Source organism: Anabrus simplex, chromosome 6 (genome assembly GCF_040414725.1).
Source record: "Anabrus simplex isolate iqAnaSimp1 chromosome 6, ASM4041472v1, whole genome shotgun sequence".
In the NCBI taxonomy this organism is placed as follows: Eukaryota; Metazoa; Arthropoda; class Insecta; order Orthoptera; family Tettigoniidae; genus Anabrus; species Anabrus simplex.
The window spans coordinates 5,605,289-5,633,061 of NC_090270.1; the positions used below are offsets into that span (position 1 = coordinate 5,605,289).

At 43.0% G+C, this 27,773-nt stretch overlaps 1 protein-coding gene across 1 annotated transcript in view; it reads left to right on the forward strand.

The window, feature by feature from the left end:
* LOC136876044 (sodium-coupled monocarboxylate transporter 1) overlaps positions 1 to 27,773 on the forward strand; it is a 126,406-nt gene that overhangs the window by 41,065 nt on the left and 57,568 nt on the right. Inside the window, exons 7-8 of the mRNA XM_067149663.2 lie at positions 6,475 to 6,615; positions 10,873 to 10,981. Coding sequence (XP_067005764.2) covers positions 6,475 to 6,615; positions 10,873 to 10,981 — 250 coding nt within the window. The remainder of the gene's footprint in view (positions 1 to 6,474; positions 6,616 to 10,872; positions 10,982 to 27,773) is intronic.

Below are 27,773 nucleotides of genomic sequence, written 5' to 3' on the forward strand. Positions count from 1 at the left end.
TGCACAGTCATTGCGTGCAAATGCAAAAACATGGGATGCACTCCTTGAGAGTATCCAAGAATCATCTAGGAAACTTGGCCAACCACCCCGTAAAGGGAAACATAGATGGTGGACTTCGGATTGCGACAGAGCACTGGAAACACATATGCAAGCCTGGAAGAATTGGCACAGTCATCAAACTCCAGAGAATTGGCATATTTTTTCAGAAACTCAGAAGCAAACGTCCAAAAGACTCAGACGAATTAAACATGCATACCATAACAAGAGATTACAGGAGATCGATAATGACTTTAAACGGAATAACACAAGAAATTTCTACAAAACCTTCCGCAAAGAGCTGACCAGCCCTGACGGAACTCTCGAGACAAACACGAAGGCTAACTGTGACATCCTGAAACAACACTTCAAAAAGTTAGACAACTGAGAAACTTCAATTCCACATACCCACTCCAAACCCAGATTCACTTCCGCCGACTCATGAGGAGATAAGGAGCATCATATTACATCTCAAAAACAATAAAGCACCAGGAGAAGATGGTGTAATAGCCGAGATGCTGAAGATTGGAGGGGATCAAATGATCGACCAATTACAGGTCATCATTGCGAACATATGGGAAAGTGAAGTCATACCTGTAGATTGGAAAACTGCCCTTATCCATCCACTGCATAAGAAATGTGACAAGGTGGATCCAAACAACTACCGAGGTATTTCTCTTCTGCCAATAGCATGCAAAATTCTTTCACGTGCTCTGCTTACCAGATTGGAACAACAGACAGAAGATAAGATCAGAGATTAGAGCACTAATGGCTGAACGCGATGCTGCTTATAGACGAGTTAAGAAACATTGCACTCCTGACAATCTACTGAACTATAAGAGACTGAGAAACGCTACGACCCAACAGATTAGAAATGCGAAACTACGACACGCTCACAGTTTAATTCAACCAAATGTTTCAACATCTGTGTTGTGGAAATCCATAAAGGGCTTTCGAATTATCAAAGGACGAGACGATGACGAAATAAATATACCCTTGGAAAAACTGAACGATCATTTTTCATCTAACTGCACATTAAATGCAGCGCTGAAACAGGAAGTTCTAGACGGGAATTATGCAAAGACGCGAACAGATAGAGAAAACTTCTACTTCCGTCAGCAACCAACTCACAAGTCAGGTTTGCTATAAATCGGATAACATCAACGGCAAAAGGAAATGACAGTATAGGAATAGAGATGATAAAAATTATTCTGGATGTGATATTACCTGCACTAATTAACATATTTAACTCTTCCCTTGTAGACAGCACATTTCCCGAAATATGGAAAGCGGGCATTACACGTCCTCTAAAAAAAGTAGCTTCCCCTTCTGCACCATCTGACTACAGAGCCATCTGCATACTTTCTGCTTTATCCAAAGCGCTAGAGTTCATCGCTCGTAGACAAATGACAGACTACATGACGACTTACAACTTACTTGACCCACTACAATCTGGTTTTCGTCAAGCACACAGTACTACAACGGCACTACTGAAGGTCACAGAAGACATCCGAGAAGCTATGGACAACAAGGAAGTGACAGTTTTAATACTCCTAGATTTGAGCAAAGCTTTTGACTCTGTTGACATTGACATTTTGCTCTCGAAATTGTATTCCCTCCATTTCCAGGACAGCGCCCTCCTTTGGTTGCATTCCTACCTGCATGGCCGTCGGCAGTGTGTTACAGATAGAATAAACAAATCAACTTGGCGGTCTGTGCAGTGTGGTGCGCCCCAAGGGTCAGTATTAGGACCCCTTCTTTTTTCTATTTACATTAATGATGTCTCCCAAAACCTAACGCACTGCAAATACCATATTTATGCTGATGATGTACAAATGTACCTCCATACATCTCCAAATCTAATACTTTCGGCCATAGACAAAATCAGTCAGGATCTAACATCGTTTTCTTCTTGGTCTTTGAGATGTGGGCTTAGGTTAAACCCAGCAAAAACGCAAGCCATCATCCTTGGATACCCAAAACTACTCACGAAGGTCAATCGACCAGAGATTCCATCTATAATGACATGTCATGGAAAACGCATATCACGAACATCACCCAGAAAATATTCCCTGCATTGCACATGCTGCACGGGTATAAATACTTATTTCCTGAAAAACTAAAAAAAAAAAAAAAATGCTGGTAGAAAATCTGCTTTTCCCTCATTTCGACTATTGTGACGCGATTTATAGAGACGCTCGAGGCAAGTTATTGAGTAGATTACAACGTGGTCAAAATGCTTGTGTGAGATACGTCTGTAACCTACGGTACTATGACCACGTAACTCCTTCATATAACCATCTATCTTGGCCCCGAGTAGAAATCCGTCGCACTGTGCATTCCCTATGCCATCTCCATAGAATCCTTCATTCTCTACAACCATGTTACCTTACTTCATATTTCAAATACTTATCCTCTTATCACAGTCTTAACACCAGATCCACTAATAATTCCATGCTTGCTTTACCTACACATAGAACTGCCATCTATGATAAATCATTCACAGTAATTGCCTGCCGTGAGTGGAACCTCCTTCCCGAAAATATCAGGGGGTTAAGCGCTATTCGCACTTTCAAGGAAGCACTTTGGAGACATTTTATGCACCAGTAAGAATCACCTCTAAACTTGATGCTGCTACTTACAACCATTCTATTGTTATGGATGTCCTGGTAGAGAGTCTAAAATTGTTATCCGATTTGTCTTTAATATCAAATTTTATGTACTGCCTTTTTTTTACATGTAGGATATTAGTTTTAAGAATTTATCCCTTTTTTATCTGATTTATTTAATCTTAATTTAATCTTAATTTATTAATTTAATCTTAATTCATTTCATCTTAATGTAATCTCACCATTCTTGTATTATTATTAATTTAATTTGTATTAGATCTAGTTATTGTAAGTAATACAATGCAATATATGTATATTTCAGTTCCTGGTTAGATGGAAGAGAAGGCCTGAAGGCCTTAATCTTTCCAGGTAAAATAAAACATTACTAATACCAGGCGGGCTTCCGTCCACATCGATCGTGCGTGGAAGAGATGTGGAACCTGAAGATGATATTCCAACACCGCCAGTCAAACCGCGCAGTGGTCACTTCCGTAGATTTAAAAAAAGCATACGACTCAATAGACCGTGGTACCCTTTTCAATGTCCTTCGAGAATACGGTGTTGATAACAAAACAGTCACGTTAATCCAACAAACCTTAACAGATACAACCTCTAAGGTGAAGTTCATGGGTGAAATCTGTGCACCCTTTGAAATAAAAACAGGCGTTAGACAAGGTGGTGGATTGTCCCCACTTCTGTTCAACCTAGTACTGGATAAGGCCATTAAAACATGGGAGAAAGAAGTACGCGTAGTAAACATGGGAACGAAAAGTAAACGGATTAACATTAAATGCCTTGCCTTTACTGACGGTCTAGCAATAATTACCCGGACTCCCTAAGAAGCCAGGCACGCCATCGTGAAGCTTCACGAGATGCTCTTATGAAAAAACGCAATACATGGACTCCAAGTGCACACACCTAACATCACTAGCGACCAAATATGGCAACATTTTGCAAGTCAAACAATTCCAGTACTTGGGTGAAATTATTGGTGATTCAGGCAACGAAAAAGCAGCCAACAAAATACGCGCAGAAAAACTACGTAAAGCATACCTAATCACCTGGAACTTCTACAATAAGAAATCAATATCATTAAAGCCAAACTCCGACACTACCACACTGTTGTCCTCCCTGAGGCACTCTACGCAACTGAGACATCAGCACTTACCATTAACATCAAGGACATTGAGAAAATTGAACGACAGGTAGTGAGGAAGATATTCGGGCCCAAGTTTCAAGAGGGTAAATGGATGCAAAAAAGCTCGGAAGAACTCTACGTATTAACTGAGCGATTCACTTCAGTCGCACGCAAACGGCGTATGAAATTTTATGGACATTTAGCACGAATGGATGACTCAAGACTGACCTTATTATCAATGGAAACCGACAATCCAAAGCTCGCTGGCTAGTGGATGAATAGAAGGACCACGCAGAAGTCGACGTTGATCCAATGGCAACCACAAGGAATACATACAGACAAAAGATCAACAGCCATAAATTTGCACCCAAGAATATGTATATGATAATAATAATAATAATAATAATAATAATAATAATAATAATAATAATAATAACCTAAATTCAACATAACACCCAACCTAATAATAATAATAATAATAATAATAATAATAATAATAATAATAATAATAATAATAATAATCTTCTGGATCTTCGTCAAAATGTGCGGACCGTGCTGGAAACAGGTCGTGGCCGGGTAATGACTACGAATGCAGTCCGGCCGCGGGTTCAGTACCGCAAAGGCAGCCAAGACGACACCACGCCGGATCACCTATAGAATTTGATCCATATTAAAGATGCTTATAGGCAAAAATGGCAAAGATTTAGGGACCCAACTGACCAGGTGGAATACCTGAACCTAGCTCGGGAAGTACGAAATCGATTGTAAAACTGGAGGAAATTTGCCGTAATCTCTTAGAAAACGAGTCAGATCGCGAATTTTTGCGGATTATATATAAAACATTAAGCATTCAATTATAAATTTCAGTATAATACCGTATCGAAGCACGGGTATCTTGCTAGTCTGGTATATGGATGGTCACGTCCTCCAGTTACCAGCGTCCATGCTTTGTGGACTCGCATACAAACTGCGTGAAGGGAGACTCCCTACGAAAACATGCACAACTGTTTTGATTCCATGACATGACGTTTAGAGGGTGTGACTGCAGGGCGTGGAGGCTGAACGTCCAAAGGTCGTGTACACGTCATTTGTGTATTGTTATGTACCTAATCTGAGGTACAAAGTTCATTTCAATCTCTTCTTTCCTTCTTGGCGTTGTAATTTTCATATAAAGTTTAGTGTACTTTAAATTTTTTAAATATTGTACTGTAAAATTCCAAGTGGTATGATTAGCAAATAGCATGATCTTAGAGATGTTCACGAAAGGAGTGAGGCATTCGTTCTATAAATTGGTGCAAGTGCCAGCATCTTAACAGTTTCCTTGTGTACAATTTTCTGTATAGTTGTTTAGCTGTATGAACCCCTAGTTCCGTGTCGAGGGACATCATGAAGTAGAAAGATCCGTCTCCTTCCTGCAGCTCTCTGTGCCTGGATCTCATTTTCCACCACAATATAAATGAATACTTCTGTTCGTGTTGACTATTGGGAATTTCAGAACTCAGTCAGTAACATCAGTAAATAAGAAAGTTGAGATCTTACAGAGACATGCCTGAATCTTACAGGCGCTTTGTTTGACGAGAAAGTCCTCATCTCTCTACCGTTGTCGCACAATTTGGAGCTTTGCCCGCCATCTTGCTGTGTTCTGGGCTTCAGTCGAATGTATGCCGCAGATTGTTATATTTGTATTGTGATGTCCTTTCTCGGGTTCGCTGGCTTTCAACCTTAAGGTTGTAAGATGTGTTCGGGGACGGTTCCGGACGAGCTATGGTCACGCGCGCAATGACAAGCTCAGTGCCTCGCTTATCTTCGTACATTAGATTCCCTTTGCAACATCATTTCTAAGAACACACGCCGTAGGGAACTAGCGGCGTGTACTGTTGGTAAACAATGCTGTCTGTATTTCTGTCTGACAGTTTATTTTCATCGGTATTCATTACGCAGTAATGTCCGACGACAGACGATTATGGCAATAATGAGGTTTTGGAAAACGAATCCGAATTCGAGGATAGCGATAGCAACAGTGAAAGTACCGCGTCAGGACGCACGTGGAATAACCCTGATATGGCGGTGTTTCAGAAATACTTACTCCGCCCAGCGTCCGCAATTGCGATGGTTTTAGAGAACACGGATCCGCTCTGTTTAGATTTATTTCAAGTGAAACTTCAGTACCACAGCCGTCAGTCACTCAAGGAATGGAAAATGGGTATGGCATGGGTGCAAACTTTGAGTGAATTATCTGCATTACATTTTTTGTATGGATGTTTCTGTGTGACAGGTCGTTCAAAATTGGGCGGAGAAATTAAATCTGATTCCACAGTCAACAATGTGGCCATTTATTGTGACTTGAATGGGTTGACCATCTTGTCGCATTCTCTCGTGGACGGAGCGATGTTTAAGTCTCTTCTCAGTGCCATCTACCACGGACATGTACATTGCCACCGGACCGACAGGCGTCCTTCTTTCCATCTCACCGACACTGTACCAGTATCCACTGTGCGGACAGGAAACCAGTGTCTAGGTTGTGGACTTCGATGGAGACCAAAAACTGTCGTTCTTCTTTGTCGAGTGGTGTTCAGTCATTGTTAACCATGCTCATTTTTGTTAAACAACCATTATGCATGACCGTGGAGTGCATCAGAAGATGCTCCTTAGATAGGAGGTAACATATCAGTCCTTCTCTTTCTGTTGTAGTTTTGACCCGGACCCGACCGTCACGTACACCTTCTGGTCGTCCTCTGTGGGCATGTTCTGTATCATGCTGCAGACCCACGCCTTCAACCAGAGTATGATGCAGCGGTACCTGAGTCTGCGGCATCTGCAAGCTGCCAACAGGTGAGTCATGTCGTCGTGTGCTAACAAAAGAACCTGCGCAAAGCACACTTCTCCGAGTGGATGTCTGACATCATAGGGAGTAGTGGAGGGGGTCACATGCTGTCTGGCCACCGTACTGTGCACACTGTGAAGCGCGGTTACACAAGTGTTTTGCTGTCACTTCTGTATCCGTATTAGCGCTCTTGTTTCTTTGTCAGTTTTATTCGCATTTCTTTCTTTAGTTGTAATAATTGTAGTCCTGTAATTCCTTCGCGTGTAGCGTGTACTGTATTGGTAAATGTTTTTATGTATATAGTGTTGAACACTGTTACATAGCGACCTTCAAGGGTCATTACTCATTACGGAGCACATTAACCAGGTGAATAAACTAAATTCTTGAGTGTGTAAAAAACAGAATTAGAAGTATCGGCAGTTGCGCAACTGGTATGCCAACACACACACACACACATTTAAAGCCGCTCAGCAGCGAAATAATTGACGGCAGCCCAGTCTCTCAGCTATATAGTGTTGTGTACCGTGTTATTCTAGTGAGAATGTCATTTAAATGTACAGTAGTTATGGCTGCTACTTGGAAGTCTGGTAGCAAATCTAGACAGCCTGTAAGGGGACAAGCCAGAGAAATAGTATATAACGTAGCTGCTCACTTACGAGAACAGAAAACAGTTCATAAACTGAATTATAATGTAGTGGCTTCAACAAGTGAAGCAACAGGGGTTTCAAAGTCACTGGTGAAACGTATTTTAGCGGAAGGGAAGACGTCTATGGCCAAGGGTCGTTTGCATTTTTCTACACCTGATGGCAAGGAAACAGTCCACAAGAAAAGGATCGAAACAGACGACTTCACAAAAGATGTGATACGTCGGAAAATAAGCGAACTTTACGTGATGAAAAAACTGTACCTACACTGGACAAATTGAAGCGTGTGTTAAAATCGGAAAAGACAATTGACTGTAGCAGAGAGTATCTTCGACGGTTATTTTGTGTTGTTCATAATATGTCCTCTGTGTGTACGCTTATTGGAACAGTATACTTTTGTTTTTTATTTTTAAAAATATGGTTTACAGCTTGGGTATTGTAAGTAGTTCCATTTAACTCAATGCTTAATACTTTTGGCCACTTTACATTTACTTTCGTTCTGCCTGACTGCAGCTACTTGCAGTATGTGTTAACGCCAGCTTGTCAGCCAGTTGCGCGTGTGCTTGTCCTTGATTTGTCGGGTAACATCGGGATGAACGGGAACAAGCTGCGCGAACCGAAGTAGCCGAGGGTTCTTTTGTCGGTGAATACACATCTACATTCTATACAATATAAACAAAGTTGATCACAATCTGAAATGTAGTCTACTGATATAAACGTTACGGATGTCCGCCTTCGTAGCGTGTCGGTCAGTGTTATTAGCTGCCGTCCTCGGGGGCCCGGGTTCGATTCTCGGTACTGCGGGAAATTTAAGAATGGCAGGATGGCTGGTATGTAGTTGAAATCGTACATGCAGCTCACCTGCCCTGTGGGTGTGCCTTAAAAGAGCTGCATCACCTCGGGTTAAGGATACGAGTTTACTTTCCTGTTGCAGAGGTGAAATCCTTCATGTCTCCAACGTTGGCTCTTATGGGACAATCTTGAGCGACCTGGTTTACTGTTTGTCTCTCAGATACACACTCGAACTTGTTCCACATGAACAGAAAGTCTGCACGAACTCGAGTGTTGGTCGTGATCAATATCCCGTGATGTAGCTGAAATCCAGGTGACTGATGGCATGTCTCGAGGACCACTGTCACACCATACTGTCTTCATACGGGGCTGTCTTGAAGTTTTGCAATGCGCAAAAACGGTTGGCTGGACACACCTGTTATGGTGAGGGATTAAAAGAGAGGTAAAATCCGGTCTAGAAGACAACAAGGCACGACCTTTACACTAGTTGTTACGAAGCATGGGATTAAAAGCAAGTAAGATGTGAATACCGCACAATTATCCGCTACAATTTTGCTCGTGGATTAACTGTTGACCAGTGCCTGGAGGAAATGACTCCTGTGCTGGGGAAAGACTGTCCACAATTTTCTGCTGGTAGAACGAGTTCCAGAGGAGAAATTTTGGGGTTGAAGGCGATCCTTGTTCTGGGCGACCGTCTGAATCAGTGACTGAGGAAAACATTAAAGCTGTGAGGAAAATGTTGCAGCAAGAGAGGCGGTTGATATATCGGCAGGTAGAAGAGAGCCTCCACAACCCTGCATCAGCTATTCATTCAATTCTACACGACCATCTCCATGTTAGAAAGGTTTATCCCCTTTGGGTGCCCAATTAACTTTCAGAGGAACAAAGGGCACATCGAGTGAAATGGTGCCGACAAATGCTAAAACAGTTTGAAAATGGGACTTCGCGTAACGTCAATATCATCGTTACAGGTGTGGCTGTTTGAAGTTGAGGGTACTCCTGTGACTGTGCGAAAGTCAAGCTCAGTGAAGAAAAGGATGTTTGCAGTATTCTTCACTAAACGGGGCATCCTGACTCGGGTTGTGCTAGAAATACTGCGAAGTGGTACAGTGAGACTTGTCTGCCTCAGGTCATCCAGGCTCTCAAGCAGCTCCGTCCAAGGTCACAGCTCGCATCGCAATCGCAATGCTCCAGCACATCGTGCTAATGTAACAATGGATTTTCTTGCCAGATCAGGGTTGACTGAGCTTGATCATCCTCCATACAGTCCTGATCTTGCCCGATGTGACTTCGCACTCTCCCCAGAAAAGAAGATGAAGCTGAAAGGGCGGCGTTTTACATCTGGCAGCATGGGATCAAGAGAGTGAAATTGTAACCGAAGAAAAGTGGCAGAGTTGGTTCAGTGACTGGTTTTGACATATGGAGAAGTGTATTGAGTGTGGTGGAAATTATTTTGAAAAAGTTTAAAGCGTTCACTCGCATTGCAAAATTTCCTAGTGCCCTTTCTAGTCTGGTTAGACAAGAGTCATATGTGTCAGCAGGAATAGGAAGTTTCTGATTTTGGAGTATCTTGCGGTACACCTGAGAAGATGAGGACGAGGGATGCGGCTCAGAACTAGAAGTCCTTGATTTTGTTCATCTCTATGATGTGAGGGTTCTTGAACTACTCGGAAGTCTGACAGCTTCAGGTAGAACGAGGCCAAGAAGAATTGAAGCCTCATGTTGTTCCACTTAGATTTTTGCCTGGAAAATCCGCATTCACATATTGGACTACACTTTTATAACAGCTCAGTTATCATCCTTTTTGGCGTCCACCGCGTTCTGCGTGGCAAAATGGAGAGCATGAGTGGCGTGCGCCAGGCAATCCCGGGTCCTTGTTTTCAGTTTCTTCCTGTCATACCCGCAATCTTGCTAACAGAAAACACGGGGACAGTGAACAGAACTTTTCTATTACAGACCTTGCACCGAGTTGGTATACCTGTGCCCCATTCTAGAATCCACGTCCAAAGACTTGAACTGCTTTTATGCATCCTTGAAAGATGAATAGTTTGACCTGGTACAGTTTCCAGTATTCTCAGACTGGAAAATAACCTTTCTGCTGAAGAAGTTCACCAGTCGGAGTGGAACTAACTTAAAGCGTTCACTTCCGGGCTGACCTTGGTCGACTATGGTCTGACACCTCTGAATGCGACTTTTGAACGTCTTTCTGAACATGCCCGACAGATAAGACTAGAAAATTTATAAAACCTTCTTTCTTTATTGACAAGAATGAAGACGACATTTTTCCTTTGCTCATTCTTACAATGTATATCAGACGCGTTGAATAGACAATAACAGAGAAATAAGTGATGCGGTGGACCTAATGGCCTCCACTCTGTCCTTCGCTGGGAATATGGCCGTAAATGTAGGGTGTTAATTTTCGCGAGGATGCAAAGGCATTTATAGGCTTGTCTCTAACTCCTGTAACTTGTATGAAGAATGGCTGATAAATGCAGCTAAGTGCATAAACTTGTGTTTCTTGACTGAGAGTTTCCTTGCTCATCACTGGAATAAATCAGAAGGTGTTTTGGACTCCGGATCCCTGCTCTTACAGCTCCTGTGTTTCTTGGGTCGCTCGGGCGTTCGGTCTCAGTTTGGTTTTGTCCTTTGTGATGCCGCATCTCAGCCCAGGATCGACCAGGATTCGAAAGTCGGAATTGTGAGTGGGAATCCAGAGCCTAACCAGGCTCCCAACCTTCACACTAATGATCCGAAGATTTGAAGTATTCAGTGTAAGGGGAGCCAGCCTAGGAGTGACCTACATCTGACTGCGGCCTTGTGTCGTTACAGAGCAGTCTGGATGTTCGTGGCGGGCGCCGTCACATTCCTCGTGCTCTCCTTCTACTGCGGACTGCTCATGTACGCCACCTACCACGACTGCGACCCGCTCACGACACAGGTAAGTTCTGAACATTCTCAGCGAGGTCATCATTCAATGCCTCTTATATCCGTAGATCCGTGGAGTAGAGGTGTATTTCCTCTACAATCATGATTATATTATCACCATAGTAGACACGCGGAGATGAAAGGCGATTCCGTGCGGGAAGGGATTACAATTGATGGACACGTCGGAAAGAATCAGGCCCGATAACCTGAATTGCATCAACATAAGTTGTTTGCATCTCGAAGTCGGAGTCACCGTGCTTTCCTCTTACACAGAGGGAGTTAGATTCATGGCTTTTAGGTCATACGCCCGAGGAAATCGCACTCGAAAGATAGTATATTCAAACCCCAACTCCGAGAATAGCTGTAAGTCCTTTCTCATTTTCACACCAAGCTGGTCAACATATCTAAGTCGCTGTAGTGTGAAATTGAAATTACTCCTCCTTGTCGTAGGACCTCCTCCTCATAAACTTACTGTTGTACGACCTCCTCCTCATAAACTTACTGTTATACGACCTCCTCCACATAAACTTACTGTTATACGACCTCCTCCTCATAAACTTAGTGTTGTTTGACCTCCTCTTCATAAACTTAGTGTTGTTTGACCTCCTCTTCATAAACTTACTGTTATACGACCTCCTCCTCATAAACTTAGTGTTGTTTGACCTCCTCTTCATAAACTTAGTGTTGTTTGACCTCCTCTTCATAAACGTAGTGTTGTACGACCTCCTCCTCATAAACTTAGTGTTGTACGACCTCCTCCTCATAAACTTAGTGTTGTTTGACCTCCTCTTCATAAACTTAGTGTTGTTTGACCTCCTCTTCATAAACTTACTGTTGTACGACCTCCTCCTCATAAACTTACTGTTGTACGACCTCCTCCTCATAAACTTACTGTTGTACGACCTCCTCCTCATAAACTTACTGTTGTACGACCTCCTCCTCGTAAACTTACTGTTGTACGACCTCCTCCTCATAAACTTACTGTTGTACGACCTCCTCCTCATAAACTTACTGTTGTACGACCTCCTCCTCATCAACTTACTGTTGTACGACCTCCTCCTGATAAACTTACTGTTGTACGACCTCCTCCTCATAAACTTACTGTTGTACGACCTCCTCCTCATCAACTTACTGTTGTACGACCTCCTCCTCATAAACTTACTGTTGTACGACCTCCTCCTCATAAACTTACTGTTGTACGACCTCCTCCTCATAAACTTACAGTTGTACGACCTCCTCCTCATAAACTTACTGTTGTACGACCTCCTCCTCATAAACTTACTGTTGTACGACCTCCTCCTCATAAACTTACTGTTGTACGACCTCCTCCTCATAAACTTACTGTTGTTTGACCTCCTCCTCATAAACTTACAGTTGTACGACCTCCTCCTCATAAACTTACTGTTGTACGACCTCCTCCTCATAAACTTACTGTTGTACGACCTCCTCCACATAAACTTACTGTTGTACGACCTCCTCCTCTTTATGAACTTACTGTTGTACGACCTCCTCCTCATAAACTTACTGTTGTACGACCTCCTCCTCATAAACTTACTGTTGTACGACCTCCTCCTCATAAACTTACTGTTGTACGACCTCCTCCTCTTTATGAACTTACTGTTGTACGACCTCCTCCTCATAAACTTACAGTTGTACGACCTCCTCCTCATAAACTTACTGTTGTACGACCTCCTCCTCATAAACTTACTGTTGTACGACCTCCTCCTCATAAACTTACTGTTGTACGACCTCCTCCTCATAAACTTACTGTTGTACGACCTCCTCCTCATAAACTTACTGTTGTACGACCTCCTCCTCATAAACTTACTGTTGTACGACCTCCTCCTCATAAACTTACTGTTGTACGACCTCCTCCTCTTTATGAACTTACTGTTGTACGACCTCCTCCTCATAAACTTACAGTTGTACGACCTCCTCCTCATAAACTTACTGTTGTACGACCTCTTCCTCATAAACTTACTGTTATACGACCTCCTCCTCATAAACTTACTGTTGTACGACCTCCTCCTCATAAACTTACTGTTGTACGACCTCCTCCTCATAAACTTACTGTTGTACGACCTCCTCCTCATAAACTTACTGTTGTACGACCTCCTCCTCATAAACTTAGTGTTGTACGACCTCCTCCTCATAAACTTACTGTTGTACGACCTCCTCCTCATAAACTTACTGTTGTACGACCTCCTCCTCATAAACTTAGTGTTGTACGACCTCCTCCTCATAAACTTACTGTTGTACGACCTCCTCCTCATAAACTTACAGTTGTACGACCTCCTCCTCATAAACTTACTGTTGTACGACCTCCTCCTCATAAACTTACTGTTGTACGACCTCCTCCTCTTTATGAACGTACTGTTGTACGACCTCCTCCTCATAAACTTACTGTTGTACGACCTCCTCCTCATAAACTTACTGTTGTACGACCTCCTCCTCATAAACTTACTGTTGTACGACCTCCTCCTCATAAACTTACAGTTGTACGACCTCCTCCTCATAAACTTACTGTTGTACGACCTCCTCCTCATAAACTTACTGTTGTACGACCTCCTCCTCATAAACGTACTGTTGTACGACCTCCTCCTCATAAACTTAGTGTTGTACGACCTCCTCCTCATAAACTTAGTGTTGTACGACCTCCTCCTCATAAACTTACTGTTGTACGACCTCCTCCTCATAAACTTACTGTTGTACGACCTCCTCCTCATCAACTTACTGTTGTACGACCTCCTCCTCATAAACTTACTGTTGTACGACCTCCTCCTCATAAACTTACTGTTGTACGACCTCCTCCTCATAAACTTACTGTTGTACGACCTCCTCCTCATAAACTTACTGTTGTACGACCTCCTCCTCATAAACTTACAGTTGTACGACCTCCTCCTCATAAACTTACTGTTGTACGACCTCCTCCTCATAAACTTACTGTTGTACGACCTCCTCCTCTTTATGAACGTACTGTTGTACGACCTCCTCCTCATAAACTTACTGTTGTACGACCTCCTCCTCATAAACGTACTGTTGTACGACCTCCTCCTCATAAACTTAGTGTTGTACGACCTCCTCCTCATAAACTTAGTGTTGTACGACCTCCTCCTCATAAACTTACTGTTGTACGACCTCCTCCTCATAAACTTACTGTTGTACGACCTCCTCCTCATCAACTTACTGTTGTACGACCTCCTCCTCATAAACTTACTGTTGTACGACCTCCTCCTCATAAACTTACTGTTTTACGACCTCCTCCTCATAAACTTACTGTTGTACGACCTCCTCCTCATAAACTTACTGTTGTACGACCTCCTCCTCATAAACTTACTGTTGTACGACCTCCTCCTCATAAACTTACTGTTGTACGACCTCCTCCTCATAAACTTACTGTTGTACGACCTCCTCCTCATAAACTTACAGTTGTACGACCTCCTCCTCATAAACTTACTGTTGTACGACCTCCTCCTCATAAACTTACTGTTGTACGACCTCCTCCTCTTTATGAACGTACTGTTGTACGACCTCCTCCTCATAAACTTACTGTTGTACGACCTCCTCCTCATAAACGTACTGTTGTACGACCTCCTCCTCATAAACTTAGTGTTGTACGACCTCCTCCTCATAAACTTAGTGTTGTACGACCTCCTCCTCATAAACTTACTGTTGTACGACCTCCTCCTCATAAACTTACTGTTGTACGACCTCCTCCTCATCAACTTACTGTTGTACGACCTCCTCCTCATAAACTTACTGTTGTACGACCTCCTCCTCATAAACTTACTGTTTTACGACCTCCTCCTCATAAACTTACTGTTGTACGACCTCCTCCTCATAAACTTACTGTTGTACGACCTCCTCCTCATAAACTTACTGTTGTACGACCTCCTCCTCATCAACTTACTGTTGAACGACCTCCTCCTCATAAACTTACTGTTTTACGACCTCCTCCTCATCAACTTACTGTTGTACGACCTCCTCCTCATAAACTTACTGTTGTACGACCTCCTCCTCATAAACTTACTGTTGTACGATCTCCTCCTCTTTATGAACGTACTGTTGTACGACCTCCTCCTCATAAACTTACTGTTGTACGACCTCCTCCTCATCAACTTACTGTTGTACGACCTCCTCCTCATAAACTTACTGTTTTACGACCTCCTCCTCATAAACTTACTGTTGTACGACCTCCTCCTCATAAACTTACTGTTGTACGACCTCCTCCTCATAAACTTACTGTTGTACGACCTCCTCCTCTTTATGAACGTACTGTTGTACGACCTCCTCCTCATAAACTTACTGTTGTACGACCTCCTCCTCATAAACTTACTGTTGTACGACCTCCTCCTCTTTATGAACGTACTGTTGTACGACCTCCTCCTCATAAACTTACTGTTGTACGACCTCCTCCTCATAAACTTAGTGTTGTACGACCTCCTCCTCATAAACTTACTGTTGTACGACCTCCTCCTCATCAACTTACTGTTGTACGACCTCCTCCTCATAAACTTACAGTTGTACAACCTCCTCCTCATAAACTTACTGTTGTACGACCTCCTCCACATAAACTTACTGTTGTACGACCTCCTCCTCATGAACTTAGTGTTGTACGACCTCCTCCTCATAAACTTAGTGTTGTAGGACCTCCTCTTGATGAACTTAGTGTTGTACGATCTCCTCCTCATAAACTTACTGTTGTACGACCTCCTCCTCTTTATGAACGTACTGTTGTACGACCTCCTCCTCATAAACTTACTGTTGTACGACCTCCTCCTCATAAACTTACTGTTGTACGACCTCCTCCTCTTTATGAACGTACTGTTGTACGACCTCCTCCTCATAAACTTACTGTTGTACGACCTCCTCCTCATAAACTTACTGTTGTACGACCTCCTCCTCATAAACTTACTGTTGTACGACCTCCTCCTCTTTATGAACGTACTGTTGTACGACCTCCTCCTCTTTATGAACGTACTGTTGTACGACCTCCTCCTCATAAACTTACTGTTGTACGACCTCCTCCTCATAAACTTAGTGTTGTACGACCTCCTCCTCTTTATGAACGTACTGTTGTACGACCTCCTCCTCATAAACTTACTGTTGTACGACCTCCTCCTCATAAACTTAGTGTTGTACGACCTCCTCCTCATAAACTTACTGTTGTACGACCTCCTCCTCATCAACTTACTGTTGTACGACCTCCTCCTCATAAACTTACAGTTGTACAACCACCTCCTCATAAACTTACTGTTGTACGACCTCCTCCTCATAAACTTACTGTTGTACGACCTCCTCCTCATAAACTTAGTGTTGTACGACCTCCTCCTCATAAACTTACTGTTGTACGACCTCCTCCACATAAACTTACTGTTGTACGACCTCCTCCTCATAAACTTACTGTTGTACGATCTCCTCCTCATAAACGTACTGTTGTACGACCTCCTCCTCATAAACTTAGTGTTGTACGACCTCCTCCTCATCAACTTACTGTTCTACAACCTCCTCCACATAAACTTACTGTTGTACGACCTCCTCCTCATAAACTTAGTGTTGTACGACCTCCTCCTCATAAACTTACTGTTGTACGACCTCCTCCACATAAACTTACTGTTGTACGACCTCCTCCTCATAAACTTACTGTTGTACGACCTCCTCCTCATAAACTTACTGTTGTACGACCTCCTCCTCATAAACTTACTGTTGTACGACCTCCTCCTCATAAACTTACTGTTGTACGACCTCCTCCACATAAACTTACAGTTGTACGACCTCCTCCTCATAAACTTACTGTTGTACGACCTCCTCCTCATAAGCTTAGTGTTGTACGACCTCCTCCTCATAAACTTACTGTTGTACGACCTCCTCCTCATAAACTTACTGTTGTACGACCTCCTCCTCATAAACTTACTGTTGTACGACCTCCTCCTCATAAACTTACTGTTGTACGACCTCCTCCACATAAACTTACAGTTGTACGACCTCCTCCTCATAAACTTACTGTTGTACGACCTCCTCCTCATAAGCTTAGTGTTGTACGACCTCCTCCTCATAAACTTACTGTTGTACGACCTCCTCCTCTTTATGAACTTACTGTTGTACGACCTCCTCCTCATAAACTTACTGTTGTACGACCTCCTCCTCATAAACTTACTGTTGTACGACCTCCTCCTCATAAACTTACAGTTGTACGACCTCCTCCTCATAAACTTACTGTTGTACGACCTCCTCCTCATAAACTTACTGTTGTACGACCTCCTCCTCATAAACTTACTGTTGTACGACCTCCTCCTCATAAACTTACAGTTGTACGACCTCCTCCTCATAAACTTACTGTTATACGACCTCCTCCTCATAAACTTACTGTTGTACGACCTCCTCCTCATCAACTTACTGTTCTACAACCTCCTCCTCATAAACTTACTGTTATACGACCTCCTCCTCATAAACTTACTGTTGTACGACCTCCTCCTCATCAACTTACTGTTCTACAACCTCCTCCTCATAAACTTACTGTTATACGACCTCCTCCTCATAAACTTACAGTTGTACGACCTCCTCCTCATAAACTTACTGTTGTACGACCTCCTCCTCATAAACTTACTGTTGTACGACCTCCTCCTCATAAACTTACAGTTGTACGACCTCCTCCTCATAAACTTACTGTTCTACAACCTCCTCCTCATAAACTTACTGTTGTACGACCTCCTCCTGATAAACTTACTGTTGTACGACCTCCTCCTCATAAACTTACTGTTGTACGACCTCCTCCTCATAAACTTACAGTTGTACGACCTCCTCCTCATAAACTTACTGTTATACGACCTCCTCCTCATAAACTTACTGTTGTACGACCTCCTCCTCATCAACTTACTGTTCTACAACCTCCTCCTCATAAACTTACTGTTATACGACCTCCTCCTCATAAACTTACTGTTGTACGACCTCCTCCTCATCAACTTACTGTTCTACAACGTCCTCCTCATAAACTTACTGTTATACGACCTCCTCCTCATAAACTTACAGTTGTACGACCTCCTCCTCATAAACTTACTGTTATACGACCTCCTCCTCATAAACTTACAGTTGTACGACCTCCTCCTCATAAACTTACTGTTATACGACCTCCTCCTCATAAACGTACTGTTATACGACCTCCTCCTCATAAACTTACTGTTATACGACCTCCTCCTCATAAACTTACAGTTGTACGACCTCCTCCTCATAAACTTACTGTTATACGACCTCCTCCTCATAAACTTACAGTTGTACGACCTCCTCCTCATAAACTTACAGTTGTACGACCTCCTCCTCATAAACTTACTGTTATACGACCTCCTCCTCATAAACGTACTGTTGTACGACCTCCTCCTCATAAACTTACAGTTGTACGACCTCCTCCTCATAAACTTACTGTTGTACGACCTCCTCCTGATAAACTTACTGTTGTACGACCTCCTCCTCATAAACTTACTGTTGTACGACCTCCTCCTCATAAACTTACTGTTGTACGACCTCCTCCTCATAAACTTACTGTTGTACGACCTCCTCCTCATAAACTTACAGTTGTACGACCTCCTCCTCATAAACTTACAGTTGTACGACCTCCTCCTCATAAACTTACTGTTGTACGACCTCCTCCTCATAAAATTACTGTTGTACGACCTCCTCCTCTTTATGAACTTACTGTTGTACGACCTCCTCCTCATAAACTTACTGTTGTACGACCTCCTCCACATAAACTTACTGTTCTACGACCTCCTCCTCATACACTTACTGTTGTACGACCTCCTCCTCATAAACTTACTGTTATACGACCTCCTCCTCATAAACTTACAGTTGTACGACCTCCTCCTCATAAACTTACTGTTGTACGACCTCCTCCTCATAAACTTACTGTTATACGACCTCCTCCTCATAAACTTACTGTTGTACGACCTCCTCTTTATGAACTTACTGTTGTACGACCTCCTCCTCATAAACTTACTGTTGTACGACCTCCTCCTCATAAACTTACTGTTGTACGACCTCCTCCTCATAAACTTACTGTTGTACGACCTCCTCCTCATAAACTTACTGTTATACGACCTCCTCCTCATAAACTTACTGTTGTACGACCTCCTCCTCATAAACTTACTGTTGTACGACCTCCTCCTCATAAACTTACTGTTGTACGACCTCCTCCTCATAAACTTACTGTTGTACGACCTCCTCCTCATAAACTTACTGTTGTACGACCTCCTCCTCATAAACTTACTGTTGTACGACCTCCTCCTCATAAACTTACTGTTGTACGACCTCCTCCTCATAAACTTACTGTTGTACGACCTCCTCCTCATAAACTTACTGTTGTACGACCTCCTCCTCATAAACGTAGTGTTGTACGACCTCCTCCTCATAAACTTACTGTTGTACGACCTCCTCCTCATAAACTTACTGTTGTACGACCTCCTCCTCATAAACTTAGTGTTGTACGACCTCCTCCTCATAAACTTACTGTTGTACGACCTCCTCCTCATAAACTTACTGTTGTACGACCTCCTCCTCATAAACTTACAGTTGTACGACCTCCTCCTCATAAACTTACTGTTGTACGACCTCCTCCTCTTTATGAACTTACTGTTGTACGACCTCCTCCTCATAAACTTACAGTTGTACGACCTCCTCCTCATAAACTTACTGTTGTACGACCTCCTCCTCATAAACTTACTGTTGTACGACCTCCTCCTCATAAACTTACTGTTGTACGACCTCCTCCTCTTTATGAACTTACTGTTGTACGACCTCCTCCTCATAAACTTACTGTTGTACGACCTCCTCCTCATCAACTTACTGTTGTACGACCTCCTCCTCATAAACTTACAGTTGTACAACCTCCTCCTCATAAACTTACTGTTGTACGATCTCCTCCTCATAAACTTACAGTTGTACAACCTCCTCCTCATAAACTTACTGTTGTACGACCTCCTCCTCATAAACTTAGTGTTGTACGACCTCCTCCTCATAAACTTACTGTTGTACGACCTCCTCCTCATAAACTTACTGTTATACGACCTCCTCCTCATAAACTTACTGTTGTACGACCTCCTCCTCATAAACTTACTGTTGTACGACCTCCTCCTCATAAACTTACAGTTGTACGACCTCCTCCTCATAAACGTAGTGTTGTACGACCTCCTCCTCATAAACTTACTGTTGTACGACCTCCTCCTCATAAACTTACTGTTGTACGACCTCCTCCTCATAAACTTAGTGTTGTACGACCTCCTCCTCATAAACTTACTGTTGTACGACCTCCTCCTCATAAACTTACAGTTGTACGACCTCCTCCTCATAAACTTACAGTTGTACGACCTCCTCCTCATAAACTTACTGTTGTACGACCTCCTCCTCTTTATGAACTTACTGTTGTACGACCTCCTCCTCATAAACTTACAGTTGTACGACCTCCTCCTCATAAACTTACTGTTGTACGACCTCCTCCTCATAAACTTACTGTTGTACGACCTCCTCCTCTTTATGAACTTACTGTTGTACGACCTCCTCCTCATAAACTTACTGTTGTACGACCTCCTCCTCATAAACTTACTGTTGTACGACCTCCTCCTCATAAACTTACTGTTGTACGACCTCCTCCTCATCAACTTACTGTTGTACGACCTCCTCCTCATAAACTTACAGTTGTACGACCTCCTCCTCATAAACTTACTGTTGCACGACCTCCTCCTCATAAACTTACTGTTGTACGACCTCCTCCTCATCAACTTACTGTTGTACGACCTCCTCCTCATAAACTTACAGTTGTACGACCTCCTCCTCATAAACTTACTGTTGTACGACCTCCTCCTCATAAACTTACTGTTGTACGACCTCCTCCTCATAAACTTACTGTTGCACGACCTCCTCCTCATAAACTTACTGTTGTACGATCTCCTCCTCATAAACTTACAGTTGTACAACCTCCTCCTCATAAACTTACTGTTGTACGACCTCCTCCTCATCAACTTACTGTTGTACGACCTCCTCCTCATAAACTTACAGTTGTACGACCTCCTCCTCATAAACTTACAGTTGTACGACCTCCTCCTCATAAACTTACTGTTGTACGACCTCCTCCTCTTTATGAACTTACTGTTGTACGACCTCCTCCTCATAAACTTACTGTTGTACGACCTCCTCCTCATAAACTTACTGTTGTACGACCTCCTCCTCATAAACTTACTGTTGTACGACCTCCTCCTCATAAACTTACTGTTGTACGACCTCCTCCTCATCAACTTACTGTTGTACGACCTCCTCCTCATAAACTTACTGTTGTACGACCTCCTCCTCTTGATGAATTTAGTGTTGTACGACCTCCTCCTCATAAACTTACTGTTGTACGATCTCCTCCTCATAAACTTACTGTTGTACGACCTCCTCCTCATAAACTTACTGTTGTACGACCTCCTCCTCATCAACTTACTGTTGTACGACCTCCTCCTCATAAACTTACTGTTGTACGACCTCCTCCTCATAAACTTACTGTTGTACGACCTCCTCCTCATAAACTTACTGTTGTACGACCTCCTCCTCATCAACTTACTGTTGTACGACCTCCTCCTCATAAACTTACAGTTGTACGACCTCCTCCTCATAAACTTACTGTTGTACGACCTCCTCCTCATAAACTTACAGTTGTACGACCTCCTCTTGATGAATTTAGTGTTGTACGACCTCCTCCTCATAAACTTACTGTTGTACGACCTCCTCCTCATAAACTTACTGTTGTACGACCTCCTCCTCATAAACTTACTGTTGTACGACCTCCTCCTCATCAACTTACTGTTGTACGACCTCCTCCTCATCAACTTACTGTTGTACGACCTCCTCCTCATAAACTTACTGTTGTACGACCTCCTCCTCATAAACTTACAGTTGTACGACCTCCTCTTGATGAATTTAGTGTTGTACGACCTCCTCCTCATAAACTTACTGTTGTACGACCTCCTCCTCATCAACTTACTGTTGTACGACCTCCTCCTCATAAACTTACAGTTGTACAACCTCCTCTTCATAAACTTACTGTTGTACGACCTCCTCCTCATAAACTTACAGTTGTACGACCTCCTCCTCATAAACTTACAGTTGTACGACCTCCTCCTCATAAACTTACTGTTGTACGACCTCCTCCTCTTTATGAACTTACTGTTGTACGACCTCCTCCTCATAAACTTACTGTTGTACGACCTCCTCCTCATCAACTTACTGTTGTACGACCTCCTCCTCATAAACTTACAGTTGTACAACCTCCTCCTCATAAACTTACAGTTGTACGACCTCCTCCTCATAAACGTACTGTTGTACGACCTCCTACTCATAAACGTAGTGTTGTACGACCTCCTCCTCATAAACTTACTGTTGTACGACCTCCTCCTCATAAACTTACTGTTGTACGACCTCCTCCTCATAAACTTACTGTTGTACGACCTCCTCATAAACTTACTGTTGTACGACCTCCTCCTCATAAACTTACTGTTCTACGACCTCCTCCTCATAAACTTACTGTTATACGACCTCCTCCTCATAAACTTACTGTTGTACGACCTCCTCCACATAAACTTACTGTTGTACGACCTCCTCCTCATAAACTTACTGTTGTACGACCTCCTCTTGATGAATTTAGTGTTGTACGACCTCCTCCTCATAAACTTACTGTTGTACGACCTCCTCCACATAAACTTACTGTTGTACGACCTCCTCTTGATGAATTTAGTGTTGTACGACCTCCTCCTCATAAACTTACTGTTTTACGACCTCCTCCTCATAAACGTAGTGTTGTACGATCTCCTCCTCTTAAACTTACTGTTGTACGACCTCCTCCTCATAAACTTACTGTTGTACGACCTCCTCCTCATAAACTTACTGTTGTACGACCTCCTCCTCATAAACTTAGTGTTGTACGACCTCCTCCTCATAAACTTACTGTTGTACGACCTCCTCCTCATAAACTTACTGTTTTACGACCTCCTCCTCATAAACTTACTGTTGTACGACCTCCTCCTCATAAACTTACTGTTGTACGACCTCCTCCTGATAAACTTACTGTTGTACGACCTCCTCCTCGTAAACTTACTGTTGTACGACCTCCTCCTCATAAACGTAGTGTTGTACGATCTCCTCCTCTTAAACTTACTGTTGTACGACCTCCTCCACATAAACTTACTGTTGTACGACCTCCTCCTCATAAACATAGTGTTGTACGACCTCCTCCTCATAAACTTAGTGTTGTACGACCTCCTCCTCATAAACTTACTGTTGTACGACCTCCTCCTCATAAACGTAGTGTTGTACGACCTCCTCCTCATAAACTTACTGTTGTACGACCTCCTCCACATAAACTTACTGTTGTACGACCTCCTCCTCGTAAACTTACTGTTGTACGACCTCCTCCTCATAAACGTAGTGTTGTACGACCTCCTCCACATAAACTTAGTGTTGTACGACCTCCTCCTGATAAACTTACTGTTGTACGACCTCCTCCTCATAAACTTAGTGTTGTACGACCTCCTCCTCATAAACTTACTGTTGTACGACCTCCTCCTCATAAACTTACTGTTGTACGACCTCCTCCTCATAAACTTACTGTTGTACGACCTCCTCCTGATAAACTTACTGTTGTACGACCTCCTCCTCATAAACTTAGTGTTGTACGACCTCCTCCTGATAAACTTACTGTTGTACGACCTCCTCCTCATAAACTTACTGTTATACGACCTCCTCCACATAAACTTACTGTTATACGACCTCCTCCACATAAACTTACTGTTATACGACCTCCTCCACATAAACTTACAGTTGTACGACCTCCTCCTCATAAACTTACTGTTGTACGACCTCCTCCTGATAAACTTACTGTTGTACGACCTCCTCCTCATAAACTTACTGTTGTACGACCTCCTCCTCATAAACTTACTGTTGTACGACCTCCTCCTGATAAACTTACTGTTGTACGACCTCCTCCTCATAAACTTACTGTTGTACGACCTCCTCCTCATAAACTTACTGTTGTACGACCTCCTCCTCATAAACTTACTGTTGTACGACCTCCTCCTGATAAACTTACTGTTGTACGACCTCCTCCTCATAAACTTAGTGTTGTACGACCTCCTCCTCATAAACGTACTGTTGTACGACCTCCTCCTCATAAACTTAGTGTTGTACGACCTCCTCCTGATAAACTTAGTGTTGTACGACCTCCTCCTCATAAACTTAGTGTTGTACGACCTCCTCCTGATAAACTTACTGTTGTACGACCTCCTCCTCATAAACTTACTGTTGTACGACCTCCTCCTCATAAACTTACTGTTGTACGACCTCCTCCTCATAAACTTAGTGTTGTACGACCTCCTCCTCATAAACTTACTGTTGTACGACCTCCTCCTCAGAAACTTACTGTTGTACGACCTCCTCCTCATAAACTTACTGTTGTACGACCTCCTCCTCATAAACTTACTGTTGTACGACCTCCTCCTCATAAACTTACTGTTATACGACCTCCTCCTCATAAACTTACTGTTGTACGACCTCCTCCTCATAAACTTACTGTTCTACGACCTCCTCCTCATAAACTTACTGTTATACGACCTCCTCCTCATAAACTTAGTGTTGTACGACCTCCTCCTCATAAACTTACTGTTGTACGACCTCCTCCTCATAAACGTAGTGTTGTACGATCTCCTCCTCTTAAACTTACTGTTGTACGACCTCCTCCACATAAACTTACTGTTGTACGACCTCCTCCTCATAAACATAGTGTTGTACGATATCCTCCACATAAACTTACTGTTGTACGACCTCCTCTTGATGAACTTAGTGTTGAACGACCTCCTCTTGGTGAACTTAGTGTTGTACGACCTCCTCCACATAAACTTACTGTTGTACGACCTCCTCCTCATAAACGTACTGTTGTACGATATCCTCCTCATAAACTTACTGTTATACGACCTCCTCCACATAAACTTACTGTTATACGACCTCCTCCTCATAAACGTACTGTTGTACGACCTCCTCCTCATAAACTTACTGTTGTACGACCTCCTCCACATAAACGTAGTGTTGTACGACCTCCTCCTCATAAGCGTAGTGTTGTACGACCTCCTCCTCATAAACTTACTGTTGTACGACCTCCTCCTCATAAACTTACTGTTGTACGACCTCCTCCACATAAACTTAGTGTTGTACGACCTCCTCCTCATAAACTTACTGTTGTACGACCTCCTCCTCATAAACTTACTGTTATACGACCTCCTCCTCATAAGCGTAGTGTTGTACGACCTCCTCCTCATAAACTTACTGTTGTACGACCTCCTCCTCATAAACTTACTGTTGTACGACCTCCTCCTCATAAGCGTAGTGTTGTACGACCTCCGCCACATAAACTTACTGTTGTACGACCTCCTCCTCATAAACTTACTGTTGTACGACCTCCTCCACATAAACTTACTGTTGTACGACCTCCTCCTCATGAACTTAGTGTTGTACGACCTCCTCCTCATAAACTTACTGTTGTACGACCTCCTCCTCATAAACTTACTGTTGTACGACCTCCTCCACATAAACTTACTGTTGTACGACCTCCTCCTCATAAACTTACTGTTGTACGACCTCCTCCTCATAAACGTACTGTTGTACGACCTCCTCCTCATAAACGTAGTGTTGTACGACCTCCTCCTCATAAACATAGTGTTGTACGACCTCCTCCTCATAAACTTACTGTTGTACGACCTCCTCCTCATACACTTACTGTTGTACGACCTCCTCTTGATGAATTTAGTGTTGTATGACCTCCTCCTCATACACTTACTGTTGTACAACCTCCTCCTCATAAACGTAGTGTTGTACGACCTCCTCCTCATAAACTTACTGTTGTACGACCTCCTCCTCATAAACTTACTGTTGTACGACCTCTTCCTCATAAACTTACTGTTGTACAACCTCCTCCTCATAAACTTACTGTTGTACAACCTCCTCCTCATAAACTTAGTGTTGTACGACCTCCTCCTCATAAACGTACTGTTGTACAACCTCCTCCTCATAAACTTACTGTTGTACGACCTCCTCCTCATAAACTTACTGTTGTACGACCTCCTCCTCATAAACTTAGTGTTGTACGACCTCCTCCTCATAAACGTACTGTTGTACAACCTCCTCCTCATAAACTTACTGTTGTACGACCTCCTCCTCATAAACTTACTGTTGTACAACCTCCTCCTCATAAACTTACTGTTGTACGACCTCCTCCTCATAAACTTACTGTTGTACGACCTCCTCCTCATAAACTTACTGTTGTACGACCTCCTCCTCATAAACTTACAGTTGTACGACCTCCTCCTCATAAACTTACTGTTGTACGACCTCCTCTTGATGAACTTAGTGTTGTACGACGTCCTCTTGATGAACTTACTGTTGTACGACCTCCTCCTCATAAACTTACTGTTGTACGACCTCCTCCTCATAAACTTACTGTTATACGACCTCCTCCTCATAAACTTGCTGTTGTACGACCTCCTCCTCATAAACTTACTGTTGTACGACCTCCTCTTGATGAACTTAGTGTTGTACGACCTCCTCCTCATAAACTTACTGTTATACGACCTCCTCCTCATAAACTTACTGTTGTACGACCTCCTCCTCATAAACTTACTGTTGTACGACCTCCTCTTGATGAACTTAGTGTTGTACGACCTCCTCCACATAAACGTAGTGTTGTACGGCCTCCTCCTCATAAACGTAGTGTTGTACGACCTCCTCCTCATAAACTTACTGTTCTACGACCTCCTCCTGATAAACTTACTGGTTTACGACCTCCTCCTCATAAACTTACTGTTGTACGACCTCCTCCTCATATACTTACTGTTTTACGACCTCCTCCTCATAAACGTAGTGTTGTACGACCTCCTCCTCATAAACTTAGTGTTGTACGACCTCCTCCACATAAACTTAGTGTTGTACGACCTCCTCCTGATAAGCTTACTGTTGTACGACCTCCTCCACATAAACTTAGTGTTGTACGACCTCCTCCTGATAAACTTACTGTTGTACGACCTCCTCCTCGTAAACTTACTGTTGTACGACCTCCTCCTCATAAACGTAGTGTTGTACGACCTCCTCCTCATAAACTTACTGTTGTACGACCTCCTCCACATAAACTTAGTGTTGTACGACCTCCTCCTGATAAACTTACTGTTGTACGACCTCCTCCTCATAAACTTAGTGTTGTACGACCTCCTCCTCATAAACTTACTGTTGTACGATATCCTCCACATAAACTTAGTGTTGTACGACCTCCTCCTGATAAACTTAGTGCTGTACGACCTCCTCCTCATAAACTTAGTGTTGTACGACTTCCTCCTCATAAACTTACTGTTGTACGACCTCCTCCTCATAAACTTACTGTTGTACGACCTCCTCCTCATAAACTTACTGTTGTACGACCTCCTCCTCATAAACTTACTGTTGTACGACCTCCTCCTCATAAACTTACTGTTGTACGACCTCCTCCTCATAAACTTACTGTTGTACGACCTCCTCCACATAAACTTAGTGTTGTACGACCTCCTCCTGATAAACTTACTGTTGTACGACCTCCTCCTCATAAACTTAGTGTTGTACGACCTCCTCCTCATAAACTTACTGTTGTACGACCTCCTCCTCATAAACTTACTGTTGTACGACCTCCTCCTCATAAACGTAGTGTTGTACGACCTCCTCCTCATAAACTTACTGTTGTACGACCTCCTCCTCATAAACGTAGTGTTGTA